The sequence below is a fragment of the Trichomonas vaginalis genome, chromosome V (assembly GCF_026262505.1).
Source record: "Trichomonas vaginalis G3 chromosome V, whole genome shotgun sequence".
NCBI lineage: Eukaryota > Parabasalia > Trichomonadida > Trichomonadidae > Trichomonas > Trichomonas vaginalis.
The window spans coordinates 20604805-20621501 of NC_067207.1; the positions used below are offsets into that span (position 1 = coordinate 20604805).

Below are 16697 nucleotides of genomic sequence, written 5' to 3' on the forward strand. Positions count from 1 at the left end.
CCCTCCTATTACTTAAGTTATTAGAAATGACTGAGATGGGTACAATATGACTGTTGATTTGAGTGAGTGTATGACTGACAATTTGAGTGACAATATGACTTCGGTTTGACAGACACTATGAATTAGCTTTTTAGTTAGAATAAGACTGACAGTTTGAGTGACAATATGACTGACGGTTTGACAGCCTCTATGACTTAAGGTTTTATTTAGAATATGACTGAGAGTGTGGTGACAATATGACTGTTGATTTGAGTGAGTGTATGACTGACAATTTGAGTGACAATATGACTTCGGTTTGACAGACACTATGAATTAGCTTTTTAGTTAGAATAAGACTGATAGTTTGAGTGACAATATGACTGACGGTTTGACAGCCTCTATGACTTAAGGTTTTATTTAGAATATGACTGAGAGTGTGGGTGACAATATGACTGTTGATTTGAGTGAGTGTATGACTGACAATTTGAGTGACAATATGACTTCGGTTTGACAGACACTATGAATTAGCTTTTTAGTTAGAATAAGACTGACAGTTTGATGACAATATGACTGACGGTTTGACAGCCTCTATGACTTAAGGTTTTATTTAGAATATGACTGAGAGTGTGGGTGACAATATGACTGTTGATTTGAGTGAGTGTATGACTGACAATTTGAGTGACAATATGACTTCGGTTTGACAGACACTATGAATTAGCTTTTTAGTTAGAATAAGACTGATAGTTTGAGTGACAATATAACTGTTGATTTGAGTGAGTGTATGACTGACAATTTGAGTGACAATATGACTTCGGTTTGACAGACACTATGAATTAGCTTTTTAGTTAGAATAAGACTGACAGTTTGAGTGACAATATGACTGACGGTTTGACAGACACTATGAATTAGCTTTTTAGTTAGAATAAGACTGACAGTTTGAGTGACAATATGACTGACGGTTTGACAGCCTCTATGACTTACGGTTTTAGTTAGAATAAGACTGACAGTTTGAGTGACAATATGACTGACAGTTTGACTGACAATATGACTGTTGATTTGAGTGAGTGTATGATTGAGAGTTTGAGTGACAATATGACTGACGGTTTGACAGACACTATGAATTAGCTTTTTAGTTAGGATAAGACTGATAGTTTGAGTGACAATATAACTGTTGATTTGAGTGAGTGTATGACTGACAATTTGAGTGACAATATGACTTCGGTTTGACAGACACTATGAATTAGCTTTTTAGTTAGGATAAGACTGACAGTTTGAGTGACAATATGACTTCGGTTTGACAGACACTATGAATTAGCTTTTTAGTTAGGATAAGACTGATAGTTTGAGTGACAATATGACTGACGGTTTGACAGCCTCTATGACTTACGGTTTTAGTTAGAATAAGACTGACAGTTTGAGTGACAATATGACTGACAGTTTGACTGACAATATGACTGTTGATTTGAGTGAGTGTATGATTGAGAGTTTGAGTGACAATATGACTGACGGTTTGACAGACACTATGAATTAGCTTTTTAGTTAGGATAAGACTGATAGTTTGAGTGACAATATAACTGTTGATTTGAGTGAGTGTATGACTGACAATTTGAGTGACAATATGACTTCGGTTTGACAGACACTATGAATTAGCTTTTTAGTTAGAATAAGACTGACAGTTTGAGTGACAATATGACTGAGAGTGTGGGTGACAATATGACTGTTGATTTGAGTGAGTGTATGACTGACAATTTGAGTGACAATATGACTTCGGTTTGACAGACACTATGAATTAGCTTTTTAGTTAGAATAAGACTGACAGTTTGAGTGACAATATGACTTCGGTTTGACAGACACTATGAATTAGCTTTTTAGTTAGAATAAGACTGATAGTTTGAGTGACAATATGACTGTTGATTTGAGTGAGTGTATGACTGACAATTTGAGTGACAATATGACTTCGGTTTGACAGACACTATGAATTAGCTTTTTAGTTAGAATAAGACTGACAGTTTGAGTGACAATATGACTGACGGTTTGACAGACACTATGAATTAGCTTTTTAGTTAGAATAAGACTGACAGTTTGAGTGACAATATGACTGACGGTTTGACAGCCTCTATGACTTAAGGTTTTATTTAGAATATGACTGAGAGTGTGGGTGACAATATGACTGTTGATTTGAGTGAGTGTATGACTGACAATTTGAGTGACAATATGACTTCGGTTTGACAGACACTATGAATTAGCTTTTTAGTTAGAATAAGACTGATAGTTTGAGTGACAATATAACTGTTGATTTGAGTGAGTGTATGACTGACAATTTGAGTGACAATATGACTTCGGTTTGACAGACACTATGAATTAGCTTTTTAGTTAGAATAAGACTGACAGTTTGAGTGACAATATGACTTCGGTTTGACAGACACTATGAATTAGCTTTTTAGTTAGGATAAGACTGATAGTTTGAGTGACAATATGACTGACGGTTTGACAGCCTCTATGACTTACGGTTTTAGTTAGAATAAGACTGACAGTTTGAGTGACAATATGACTGACAGTTTGACTGACAATATGACTGTTGATTTGAGTGAGTGTATGATTGAGAGTTTGAGTGACAATATGACTGACGGTTTGACAGACACTATGAATTAGCTTTTTAGTTAGGATAAGACTGATAGTTTGAGTGACAATATAACTGTTGATTTGAGTGAGTGTATGACTGACAATTTGAGTGACAATATGACTTCGGTTTGACAGACACTATGAATTAGCTTTTTAGTTAGAATAAGACTGACAGTTTGAGTGACAATATGACTGACGGTTTGACAGCCTCTATGACTTAAGGTTTTATTTAGAATATGACTGAGAGTGTGGGTGACAATATGACTGTTGATTTGAGTGAGTGTATGACTGACAATTTGAGTGACAATATGACTTCGGTTTGACAGACACTATGAATTACGGTTTTAGTTAGAATAAGACTGATAGTTTGGATGACAATATGACTGACGGTTTGACAGACACTATGACTTAGGGTTTTAGTTAGAATAAGACTGACAGTTTGAGTGACAATATGACTCATAGTTTAAGAGAGTGTATGACTGATGGTTTTAGTGAGAATAAGACTGACAGTTTGAGTGACAATATGACTGTTGATTTGAGTGAGTGTATGACTGACAATTTGAGTGACAATATGACTTCGGTTTGACAGACACTATGAATTAGCTTTTTAGTTAGAATAAGACTGACAGTTTGAGTGACAATATGACTGACAGTTTGACTGACAATATGACTGTTGATTTGAGTGAGTGTATGACTGACAATTTGAGTGACAATATGACTTCGGTTTGACAGACACTATGAATTACGGTTTTAGTGAGAATAAGACTGATAGTTTGGATGACAATATGACTGACGGTTTGACAGCCTCTATGACTTAAGGTTTTATTTAGAATATGACTGAGAGTGTGGGTGACAATATGACTGTTGATTTGAGTGAGTGTATGACTGACAATTTGAGTGACAATATGACTGACGGTTTTAGTGAGAATAAGACTGATAGTTTGGGTGACGACTGACGTTGATTGACTGACAATATGAGTGACGGCTTTAGTTAGAATATGACTTAGAGTTTAGCTGACAATTGGCTGACAGTTTGAGTGACAATATGACTGAGAGTTTGACTGACAATATGACTGACGGTTTGAGTGAGTGTATGAATGAGAATATAACTGACGTTTTGACTAACAATATGACTGACGGTTTGACATCGAAATTCATTCATATATATGTATTGATCAATGCAATCACCCTATTTAATATTATTATTTATCAATTAATTTTTCATTACTACATGCTCTCAATTATTATGACATTAATATTTATCAATAAATATTTCATTACTATATACTCCCACCCAATTTGACATTATTGTTCTTTGACAAATTTTTCTTTATTAAAGACACTCTCACAAATTCATATCAATATATTTTAATTATCACCTATTCCAATCCATTTTCATATTCATATTCTTATTGAGTTAGAATAAATTGAGGATGACTGAGAATCAAATTATAATTAGTGAGAATCAATTGAAGAATACTGGGAGTTAATTAAGGTTGTTTAAGAATAAATTGTGAATAAGTGACAATCAATTGAGGATGAGTGAGAATCATTTGATTATTAGTGAGATTCAACTGAACATCAGTGAGAATCAATTGAATAATACTAAGAAGAAATTGAGGAAGAGTGAGAATCACTTGATTCTTAGCGAGAATCAATTAAGGATGAGTAAGAATCAATTAATAAGTAGTGAGAATCAATTTAGGGTGACTGAGAATCAATTGATTCTTAGTGAGAATCTATTGATAATTAATGCGAATCAATTGATTATTTGTGAGAATCAATTGATCAGTAGTGAGGATCAATTGATTATTTGTGAGAATCAATTGAAGATGAGTAAGAGTCAATTGAGGATGAATATGTGTCTATTCTGATATGACTTAGTATCTACTGAGGCTAGATGCTAACATCTTACTTTTATGATCATAATTTTTCAACTCCATTAATATTTATAACAATATTTTGATTACTATTTAAATAATTTTATCAAATGATAATTATTAACATATATTAAGAGTATGTTTAATTTTCAACATACTCTTAAAAATCCGAAATTTTTAAAAAGTGACAATTTTTTTAATGCTAAACCATCTTCATCTACCATTAAATGTTTCGGATGATTTGATTTTAATTCAGTTGGGTTCTATTAGATGTAATAGTGTAAATTCTGATTCAACAATTTTATATTATTCTTCCAATAAACCCTATCAAAAAGAATGGTATACAAATAAAATAACTTATCAAGATGGTAAACCTAAATTCACTGTTTTGGATTCATTATCAAATGCATATGTCGGAGATTCACCATCATATCCTTGGGGACAAATCGTTTCAAAAATCAAAGAATTAAACAGAAATATTAAGAATGTATATAATTTTGGACATAAATTATTTGGATTTGAAAATAAATCTATCATTTGTTATTTGGAGGAACTCAAAGAGCGTTTTATCTCGAATAGCGATGAAGTAAAGTATCTTCAAACATATGAAACAACACCTAAATTTCAGAAATCCGCTGAAGCTTTTACAGAAATGGTAAATATGATTATAAGTGAAAAATATTTGCAAACAGATCTCAGTCAAATTAAAATCAAAATCCATCGTCTAGGGGAACAATATATTCTTAAATTTTTAGAAGCATTTATAATTGCCCGCCCCAAATTTTATGCACAGGTTATAGGTTTCTTACAAAATTTTTCATTTGACCAGGAATTATACTCAAAAGCAGGAATTTCTAAACCATTAATACAAGCAATAATTAATGGCGATAAAAGATATTCGAATATTTTTGCTTTTTCAGGAAAATCGTGTGATTTAACAATCGAAGATTTTATTAATGTTTTAATTTCAGATCAAACAAATCAAAATGGTGAAGAATATTATCAAATACGTATCAGATCTATATTGGATAATAGTAAATATTCTTTCTATGAACTAGCAGTTAAATTTGAATCAATTAATATTTTAAATTCGTGTAATATAGATAATGTTACACCAATCATGAAAGCATTGATAATGTCAAGCCCAAACGAAACAATTTTCAAAATGAATGATAAATTCAATTTGCAGACTTATCAATTTACAAACCAAATCAAGTATGTTTTATCTTTTGCATACAATATCTCAGAGTTATTTTCTACATTTAGAAATCCATTACTCTCTTCGATTGTTTCAACAAATAATATTATATCAGTAATGAATTTGAATGAAAGCAAAGTTATTCGTTTAAAGATTCATTTAATCTTCCATGAGGCCCTAATTCAAAATAATGATTTTATGTACAAGAACTTTAATGTTTTGAATCAAATAAAAAACAATGACCTTCTGGAAATTTTAGCAAAAGCTTGTTTGAAAGCTGACAAAAAAATTCAAGCAGATTTTGAACAAATCATGGGTATTAAATTTACAGCGATCAAACAATTTCATGAATCCATAGAAAAAATTCCAGTTGATCGGTCTCCAATTACAATAGATGGTTGCCATATTTGTTTTGAATGCTCTAAAAATACTGATATTGAAAAACTCAAATCAATGCAATTAATTCTAATAAGCCCTGGTATTCATATCAATGTGTTAACTTATGAACAAACATTGAAGTTTTTGGAACAAATGCCAGCATTTATTCATTTGGGCCTTTCCAATATAAGTTCTGATCGATCTGTAAACTTAAATTATTTTCTACTTCAAAACGAAGATTATTCCCCTTTAAAAATTTCTACAGATAATTATTATTACTTTAAGATCACATTGTATGACAAAATCGTATCCTTTGAATATTCAAAAGTATCAGATACGTTGTGGATGATTACTGTACCAAAAAACATGAAAAACATAAAATTACCCAAAGAGTTTTCAGGGAGGTTAAAATGGTACATTCAAATAACGAAAGTTGATCTCCCAGGACATCCTCTGCAAGATGAAATACAGGAAAAAATAAAGCATGATAATGAGATTGGTGATATCTTAACTTCATATCCCGGGAAATTTTATGTAAATTATAGCACAACGATAAGAAGTGATAGTTTATTCGTCAATGGAAATCCTATAGAATTTCTTATATATATTCCAAGCGAATCAGGAAATTTGGCGTTGGAGTGTAATTTAATTCACTTAGATGCTACTTTTTCATGGCCGAAATATATATTTATTTTTCCTCGTGGTAATTACTATATGCGAGGTTACCCTCTAGGGATATACATAGGGCGCAGCGAATCATCCGCTGCTTATCAACGGTGGCTTACAGCCATGAATATTGAATTTAAATCATTAAACATTATGGAGCACTTTTCAAGAATCAAATGGATGAGCGATTTAGGTACTGGAGTTTTAAAATTTTTGAATACGAATCATTTCCAAAATTATATCTGTATTAGGCACTATCTCGGAACCATGGGCAATAATACTTTACTACATGTTTTTGCTCTGATAGTATTATTATCAAAATCGGCCCAAGATTTTGAGGACAATTACAAATGTTTTGATCCATCGGTTCAGAAAATGTATGCTACAAAGAATATATCAGATGAGCAGCTGGAAAAATGGAAGCAGATATATAAAGATCAAGAGCATTTAGCAGTAGGGATGCGACGGTTTTACGCCATGACCGTTTAAAAATAGAATAATACACCATTTTTGGGGCCGAATGGCGGCTACTTCGTACCCGCCATTCGGCCGAATAACAAAACAATACAAAATTATCACCGTCCTTTTTCTTTCTTTCTTTTTTTCTCTCTCTCTCTTTCTTTCTCTTCTACTCCTCTTTTCATCATTAAACGTAGAAAGATAATTTAATTTATTTAATTAAAAAAATAAGAAGATTATAATAAGTAATTATTTAGTTATCGATATATATATGTAAAGATAATCTGAGGAGGAGTCGGATTAGACGGAGTAGTCTGAGGAGTTTGATGATAATCTGAGGAGTTTGAGGATAATCTGAGGAGTTTGAGGATAATCTGAGGAGTTTGAGGATAATCTGAGGAGTTTGAGGAGTAGTCTGAGGAGTTTGAGGATAATCTGAGGAGTTTGAGGATAATCTGAGGAGGAGTTTGAGGATTAGACCGAGGAGTAGTCTGAGGAGTTTGAGGATAATCTGAGGAGTTTGAGGATAATCTGAGGAGGAGTCTGAAGATTAGACCGAGGATTAGTTTGGGGAGTAGTTTGAGGATAATCTGAGCATAATCTGAGGAGGAGTCTGAGGATTAGACTGAGGAGTTTGAGGAGTAGTCTGAGGATAATCTGAGGAGTTTGAGGATAATCTGAGCATAATCTGAGGAGGAGTCTGAGGATTAGACTGAGGAGTTTGAGGAGTAGTCTGAGGATAATCTGAGGAGTTTGAGGATAATCTGAGCATAATCTGAGGAGGAGTCTGAGGATTAGACCGAGGAGTAGTTTGAGGATAATCTGAGGAGGAGTCTGAGGATTAGACTGAGGAGTAGTTTGAGGATAATCTGAGGAGTAGTTTCAGGAGTAGTCTGAGGAGTAGTTTGAGGATAATCTGAGGAGTAGTTTCAGGAGTAGTCTGAGGACTAGTCTGAGGACTAGTCTCAGGACTAGTCTGATGAGGAGGACTCTAAGGAGTAGTCTGAAGAGTAGTCTCAGGAGGAAGATCTGAGGAGGAGTCTTATGAGGAAGATCTGAGGAGGAGTCTTATGAGGAAGATCTGAGGAGGAGTCTGATGAGGAGGGGTCTAAGGAGTAGTCTGAGGATGATGAGTAATCTGATAAGGAGTAGTCTGAGGATGATCTGAGGATAACCTGATGACTAGTCTAGGAGTGGTCTAATAAAAATGTAAAATATTTTCAAAGAAAAAATTCTATGAATTTTATATTTTAATTCTTAGCATTATACTGAATAAAATAAACATAAATATCAAAATTTGAAATTGAACACGCCAAAAAATTGATAATCCACATTCAATATTTTGTAAGTGGCGTACTTTTTGAATACTCGCCATACGCCTTGGAGTTCTCAACTTTGAATTCACCTTTATTTGGGCGACCTCAGAAAAATACGCCATTAAGAAAATATTGTATGAGATTTTAAATTTGAACACGCTCTACCTTAAGGAATTAAATTTATTAAGATATATTTATATATAATAAACGATTACTTAAAAAAAGTATTTCATCGCTTATGTAAGTTTCAAAAAAATCACGAAAATAAAAAATCAAGATTAAAATTTTATTTTTAATTTTTGAATTTCTCAAATGGCGAAATTTTTGGGCGAACAAAAAAAATGTACGCCAGGTCAAATGGCGTGTTTAACGCATCCCTATTTAGCAGCATTCCACCGCATTCCACCTATAAGCACTAATAATAGTGCAGAGGGTAAGCATAGACACATTAACGAACTTGCAAAAAAAGCAAGAAACTTTTCTACTTTCATCAAATTCATTCTGAATGATACTATCATTAGGATTAATGAATCAATTGATCCCATTAATAAGCAAAAACGCGAGAAGAATGACTTGTTAAACGAAAAATGCATACATTGCGGATTCTCCTATAATGATATTAATACTGATAAGAATCCTTGTAAATATTGCAAGGATTTCTTTATGAATAAGAGTCATGTTCCCTCTGCAGGCATACATGTTATGAAAATAGGAGAAAACGTAGGTGAAATCATAGAATTCCCAATCGATAAAAATGTAGGTGCTCAGGATGAACTCGTGGATCACAAAGAAAAGAGTTCGCCGATCGAAATATCAAAATACGCAGAATTTATTGATATTGACGATAAAAATAAAGCAGTTTTAGTCGTAAAACTGCTTTATAATCTTGAAACGTTCCAAGATGCCAAAGATTTAATCAATTCTCTGGAAAAACAATCAAAAAATTATGAATCTGCATTACAAAATAAACCAGAAATTTGGTTGGAAAAATACTTGCCTGAATTAATGAAGGAAGTAAAAGATGCGAGAGCTGCTAGAATGAGATTGAAGATAATAAAGAAGTAGAGATGATGAGTGAATAAAAACTTTGTATTAAATTTGTATATAAGAGAATTGTAAAATATAAAAATAAAGAAGTGGGTGATAGTAATTTGAAAATTCGTTGGGTGCATATAAGTTTGATAAATATATTTATGAATATTAATGTCAAATTGGGTGGTTGCATGATAGAATGCTTCTGTGTATGTGTGGCGTGAGTTAGCATCGGGTGGTTGCGTGATAGAATGCTTCTGTGTATGTGTGGCGTGAGTTAGCATCGGGTGGTTGCGTGATAGAATGCTTCTGTGTATGTGTGGCGTGAGTTAGCATCGGGTGGTTGCGTGATAGAATGCTTCTGTGTATGTGTGGCGTGAATTAGCATCGGGTGGTTGCGTGATAGAATGCTTCTGTGTATGTGTGGCGTGAGTTAGCATCGGGTGGTTGCGTGATAGAATGCTTCTGTGTATGTGTGGCGTGAGTTAGCATCGGGTGGTTGCGTGATAGAATGCTTCTGTGTATGTGTGGCGTGAGTTAGCATCGGGTGGTTGCGTGATAGAATGCTTCTGTGTATGTGTGGCGTGAGTTAGCATCGGGTGGTTGCGTGATAGAATGCTTCTGTGTATGTGTGGCGTGAGTTAGCATCGGGTGGTTGCGTGATAGAATGCTTCTGTGTATGTGTGGCGTGAGTTAGCATCGGGTGGTTGCGTGATAGAATGCTTCTGTGTATGTGTGGCGTGAGTTAGCATCGGGTGGTTGCGTGATAGAATGCTTCTGTGTATGTGTGGCGTGAGTTAGCATCGGGTGGTTGCGTGATAGAATGCTTCTGTGTATGTGTGGCGTGAGTTAGCATCGGGTGGTTGCGTGATAGAATGCTTCTGTGTATGTGTGGCGTGAGTTAGCATCGGGTGGTTGCGTGATAGAATGCTTCTGTGTATGTGTGGCGTGAGTTAGCATCGGGTGGTTGCGTGATAGAATGCTTCTGTGTATGTGTGGCGTGAGTTAGCATCTGGTGGTTTCATCACAAATTTTAACCTATCCAAATCTTATTAATTATTAAAATTCTTTTACAATTTCTGATGTATTTTTGAAAACATTTCATATGCAATATTTCTCCTTTTCTTTCCTCAAATCTTCAAATATTAATAACTTTGGATATGAAATTATTTGGATCTTTTATGAATTTTAAATGTCTTTCTTAATATCAAATCGATTAAATTATTAATATTTTCTAAATTATGCCTTAAAAATCCAAATATAAAAAATCGTAAATAAAAAATATATTTTTTATTTTTATTTTGTAAATAATCCGTTTACTAAATGGGACTGTATCATGAAAGTAACAAAAATCATTATTTAACAAGATTCAAAACTGGTGCAACGAAATGCACATTGATTTTGTAGTGTAACAAAGAGAGATTTATTGTAAAAAGTACAAAATAGTATATTTATTATCGTGATTAGCGTAGAAATGTATGAGTTTGGGACGGATTTCTGGTGCATTCATAACTAAAGTGATACATTGTCTGGAGCAAGTTCAGATCTTTAACTTATGGCTTGTTTGGTGCTAACTCACCCAATTTAAGTGCACTAGAGGGGATTTTGTCTGTAATGAGCATGCACCTTGAGTTGTTGCTTGGTCCGTGTACGAAAGATAGTAATTTAATACTATACTCGATTAAATGTGAATTTCTAATTTTGAATTTGCGTTTTTTCCTGAAAATAGTTACAATATATGAAAGAGTTGGCAAAACTAGAGGACACATCTTTAAGGGTTTGGCTCGTGCTTCATGTTAATATGCCGAAACTAAAATAAACGTATATTGGGGGTCGAAAATTGAGAGCTCATATCTTTAAGTGCATATCTATTACTTCTTTATTGGATTCAATTTTGTTTTATACAATTATCTTACAATTCACATCTATCATTGAATCATAGATTTCTATTTCGATTTATGTTGAATGCCCACTCTCTTTTGCAATTAAAAAGAATTCATCAGAAATCGTCAATTTCTTAATTGAATATGGTGCTGATGTCAATGTGAAACTTATTATGCTTCTATTCATATTTATCATTATTTTATTACATTCTCTTTCTTTTCACATATAACATTATTTTATAGAATTCTCTTTTTATTCATATTTATTATTGTTTAATTATATAATCTTTCTTTTCACGTCTATTATTTCTTTTTGATAATTTCTTTCTTTTCATATTTATCTTTGTTTTATGATGGTTCCTTTCTTTTCATATAAATCATTGTTTAATTTTATTCTCTTAACTTCCATATCGATCATTTCTTAATGAAATTCTCATTCATTTCATATTCATTATTGTTTTATCCGATTCTCTTTCTTTTTATATTTAACATTGCTTTATCAAATTCTAATTCTAATTATGTTTATCATTTTTTCATGCAATTCTCTTTCTTTTCATGTCCATCATTATATTAGACAATTCAACCCTGCATTATATTGTCCACTTTCTTTTCAAATTTATCAATGTTTTATCAAATTATTTATATTTTCACATTCATCATTTTTTAGAGAATTTTCTTTCTTTTCATACAGTTCTATAAATTTTTACGAATCTCCTCTCTTTGATGCAATCCATGAAAACTCCCTCGAAATCGTTGATTCCTTAGTTCAACATGGTGCAGATATCAACATGATTCTTATTTTGTTTCTTATCACATCTATCATTGTCTTATGATATTTCATTTCTTTTCATATCTATCATTGCTTTACTGGATTCTATTTAATTTTCTATCATTGGTTTATTATATTCTTTTTATTTTCGTATATATCATTGTTTTATTCTATTCTTTTTATTTTCGTATATATCATTGCTTTATTACATTCTTTTTATTTTCATATCCATCATTGCTTTATTACATTCTTTTTATTTTCATATCCATCATTGCTTTGTTCCATTCTTTTGATATAAATATCAGACCTCTCACACTTGCAAAAGATCTGAAATTGGATGAAATCATCAAGTACCTCATTGATCATGGTGCAACAGAATGAAAATGATTTCTAAATCGAAAGAGTGATAATCATTTAACACTTTTTCAAACACCAAACAGTAAAAATTTATTTTACTGATTTTTTTTTTGGTAAATGCCAATAAGAATGTTCATTTGAAGTATTCAGAGTGGAGCTTGCAAACAATTCTACAATCACCTTTTGGAATTGTTTCATTGAGCGTTAATCCAAAGCTCTCAAATCCGTATCCTAATTCATGTATTTGTTTTTAATAAATCTGTCGAGCGGATTATTTTAAATATTTAGTATTACTCATATCATGCTTTCATTATTTCCGTTCAGTTATTTTCTGATTTCATAAATAATCAATTTCAAGAGCCAATCTTCTTCTATATAGATTCATTTGATTTTGAGAAGAATTGAAAAGAATCATTTAAAATCATTTTTGATTCTAAATTCATTGAAATATATAGAAAGTTTCTTCTGGTCACTATTCTCATTTCCAAAGACCGGTCGTTACTTCTCGAAACGAGATCCTCACTGAGTTATAATTTTGTCACTTTTATGAAAAATGACAAATGTTTAGTGCTAATTTCAAATATCCGCTTCAATCAGAAGAAAAAATAGCCGAAGCATTATCCCTTCTTAATGAAAAGGTAAAACCAGAAGGAGGAAAGTACGACTTTAATTTTAGCTCCGAAAATACTACCCTCTTAATAAAAATTACAGCAACTTCATCAGAGAATCTTAGAATTGCCATCAACTTAGTATTTCCTATTATAGAGCAAGTTATTCCATTTGTTGGTGGTGACGATACTGGAAAGGATGACGAAGATATAATAGAGTAGACAAATGCAACTAATAGTTATAAATATGTTTCCGTAAAGCTCAAGTACATTCGCAGCTCATACTGTAAAATCTTATATTTGTAAAAAAATACATTTTCAAATTCAGAATTCATTTTTTGGCATATTTACAGAATATACTCTTCCAATAGGATCTGCATATTATATTTTTATAGCTTTTATTTGATGATTTGTTTAAAAATAAGTTAATAAAACAAAATTAAGAAAAGCGTATTAGAAATTATGTAATACCAAAGCTATACATGACAGTAATTCTGATATTTTTTGCTCATATCCTTTCAATGAAAAAATATTCTTTCATTTCCTCAATTCGAACGAAATTTACATAGACAAAACTCATTGATATCAAGCATTATTATCAACTAAGCTTTTTATTTCCTGACCAATATTAATTTTTTTCTTTGACTAAATGAACATTGTTTTCCTTTTATTAATGAATAAGATGACTTACTCTAAATTCGGGTACAAGTCAAAATCATATTCTCATAAAGAAAATACATTTGACACATATATTTTACTTGATCATGAAACAATTACTGCCAATAACAGCATTGATGATTTAATTTTTATCTCAATACAACCCCATACAATTACAGGATCAGTTATTATTGATATTACTTGGAGAGATGACAATATTACCACATATAATGCTAATATTGGAGATAATTTACGAATTGATTGCAAGAGTATAACTATAACTTATTACAGTAAAGGTGGTGTTTCAATTTCTGTATGGAATTTACCAAAAACAGTTTGTCCAGATTATTCGATTGTTACAATGAATCAGAAAGAGATCAAATTAGATATTAATCGAAATATAAATGCATCAAACATATGCTGGTTTGTTAATTTCATATCGAAACCGCATTTCGTGATTAAAAAACTTAATCTTCCAACAGATACGTCATTACATATATACAATTCAACAAATAATCCACAGAATATCGATGATAAAGAATTTTATACGACAAACCAAGCTTTAATTGCTCTTAATCACATATCAAGTAACATAAGTTTATTAATCAACATAAAATCAGCCGCAATTTACGGTGATTGGACAGATTCACCACGAAATTTCTACGAACTCACAAAAAATGGAATTAATTTTATTCCAACATTATCCAGTTCTTATATGATTACAAATAGATCTGTTTCACCATTGATATGGATAGTATATGCATTAATTGCATTTGCCATCTTTGGTGTTACAGTTTATGTTTTCTTTTTCAAATCTATCCAAAAAATGCATCGCAAGATCAGAGTTGTTGATCTTGCTAAAGATTTTAAATTCGATTAAACTATCCTTTTCAAATATCCATGCACTAATTTTAATATTTTTATTTTAATTTTGACATTGCTTACTGCTAATTATCTTATCATTTCTTACTCATTCAATAATATGACAATTAACTATTTAGCTGACATTATGCCTCATTTTATAAATCTCAAAGTTTTTTTTTGAGCAGTATTCAACACTGATAGCAATTAATCATCAATATTCACATATTTTTGAACGTATTGATCAAAATAATATCCATACTTAAATAGTGTACGTTTATAAATGTCCTGGGGGAAATACAGTAAACGCGATTTTAACTGGGGATCCACCGGGACAACAGCAAATGTAGGACCAGGAAGTTATGAAATTCGTGATATTTCAAAAGTCAAGCATAATTATGATACATCTTTTGGTGGTTCGAAAGAAAAAAGGAATCCTTTTGGCCAAAAAATACACAGAACACCAGATCCTGGTGCATACAATCCAGATAAACCTGCATCAAAACAATCACGGCCATGTTCAGCATTTCAATCTCGAAGCGAAAGAACTCCTTTTCAGATTAATGACGGCCCTTCACCAGTAGATCATAGCCAAATTACATCATGGGCATCAAAAAGCTCAAGAAGGCCAAAATCTTCAATAAAGAAAGCTCCGATGCCTTATTCACCAAATGTTGGACAAGGAGTAGATGGATATGAAACTTTACCTGACGGAAGCTTACGTCCAATTCTCAGAGACACACATGATCAGTCATACTTAGGGCCTGGTTGCTACGATCCAGATATTCCAAAGACAAACATAGGAGCATCACTCAAATATGGACGACCTCAGACATGCTTAATTGATAGAGAACAGAAAAATGTTCCAGGACCTGGAGCTTATACACCTCGAACCGGAAATATTAAAATACAGCCAAATATCAGAGAATACCATGACGAAAGGCCATTAGAATCACCAAAAGGTGGCAACATGGCTCACGGCGACCTTATAAATTATAACAAGGCCACTTCTAATTTTAAATCCAAAGTTAAAAGAGATCTTTGGGCAAAACCAAATGATTATCCAGGACCACAGAAGTACGCAAGCGCTGAATCATCTGCAAGAAGAGCGAAATCTAGTGCCAGAACTCCAAGATCTGGTTTCGGTTCAAATGCTCCTCGCTTCAAAGATGCAGCAGATGATATGCCAGGTCCAGGAGATTATGAAGCTAAAGATGTTCATTGGATGAAATCACCAACTTCAAATCTTCCACGAGCCATTGCAAAAACACAATTTTATGGAACAACTTCACCAGGACCTGGATCATACGAACTTGATTTCAGTAGCTTTAAACTTAAATCTACAGATCCTTCACCTCAATTTCATAATACAGATTCAAGGAGAATATATGATATTAATTATGATACTCCTGGACCTGGTGCATACTCACCAAAGGATATATCTAACGTTGGCGCTATTAATAAAACATATGGAAAAGCAAAAGAATCTCGAATCGGATTTCTTGAAATTAAGAAAGGGCCATCACCAGTTGATTATAATGTTAGAGAATTTAGACAACAAAAAAGGAGTTCATCAGTGTCACGAGCTACAAGATTTGAGAATTCACCAAGAAATGATGTACCTGGACCAGGTGCATACAATGTTGACCATAATCATGATGGACTTATTAAGAGGTCGTTTAATTCTGACCTGAAGAAAGTGAATCAATGATTTATTTACACTTATGATTTTGTTTTTTTTGATTGAATCTCCCAATAAATGTTGTTATTTATATTAGTTTAAAAAGTCTCGATGCTTTTCCCATCTGGATTTAAATGAAAATACAATAATCTCATTTGCGTTGATAAAACAAAAAATAAAAAATTGGTACCAATGGGGTTCGAACCCATGCACTCGCGTAGTGGGACTTGAATCCACCGCCTTAGACCACTCGGCCATAGTACCTTGACATTTAATTCCTTCTTGAGACTTTTATAATAAATGTATTTCAATTCAGAATTTATTTAAAAAGCAAAATCTTATCTGAGTTCA

The 16697-nt window shown here is 32.5% G+C and overlaps 4 protein-coding genes and 1 non-coding gene across 5 annotated transcripts; 3 read left to right on the forward strand and 2 right to left on the reverse strand.

Moving 5' to 3' along the window:
• Positions 1-7418: 7418 nt before the first annotated feature.
• On the reverse strand, positions 7419-8377 carry TVAGG3_0372930 (uncharacterized protein; the record flags this gene model as incomplete). The annotated part of the gene is made up of 1 exon (XM_001330515.1): positions 7745-7954. The coding sequence occupies one exon, from the start codon at positions 7952-7954 to the stop codon at positions 7745-7747; it is 210 nt and encodes a 69-aa protein (XP_001330550.1).
• Positions 8378-13099: 4722 nt separating this feature from the next.
• On the forward strand, positions 13100-13369 carry TVAGG3_0372940 (uncharacterized protein; the record flags this gene model as incomplete). The annotated part of the gene is made up of 1 exon (XM_001330514.1): positions 13100-13369. One exon carries the CDS (start codon positions 13100-13102, stop codon positions 13367-13369), a length of 270 nt encoding a protein of 89 aa, XP_001330549.1.
• A 428-nt stretch (positions 13370-13797) lies between these two features.
• On the forward strand, positions 13798-14700 carry TVAGG3_0372950 (uncharacterized protein; the record flags this gene model as incomplete). Its single annotated transcript, XM_001330513.1, has 1 exon — positions 13821-14684. The coding sequence occupies one exon, from the start codon at positions 13821-13823 to the stop codon at positions 14682-14684; it is 864 nt and encodes a 287-aa protein (XP_001330548.1).
• Positions 14701-14926: 226 nt separating this feature from the next.
• Positions 14927-16419, forward strand: TVAGG3_0372960 (sperm-tail PG-rich domain-containing protein; the record flags this gene model as incomplete). The annotated part of the gene is made up of 1 exon (XM_001330512.1): positions 14949-16376. One exon carries the CDS (start codon positions 14949-14951, stop codon positions 16374-16376), a length of 1428 nt encoding a protein of 475 aa, XP_001330547.1.
• Positions 16420-16530: 111 nt separating this feature from the next.
• TVAGG3_0372970 lies at positions 16531-16610 on the reverse strand. The gene has a single exon. It is a non-coding gene; the product is annotated as a tRNA-Leu (tRNA).
• Between the last annotated feature and the right edge of the window lie 87 nt (positions 16611-16697).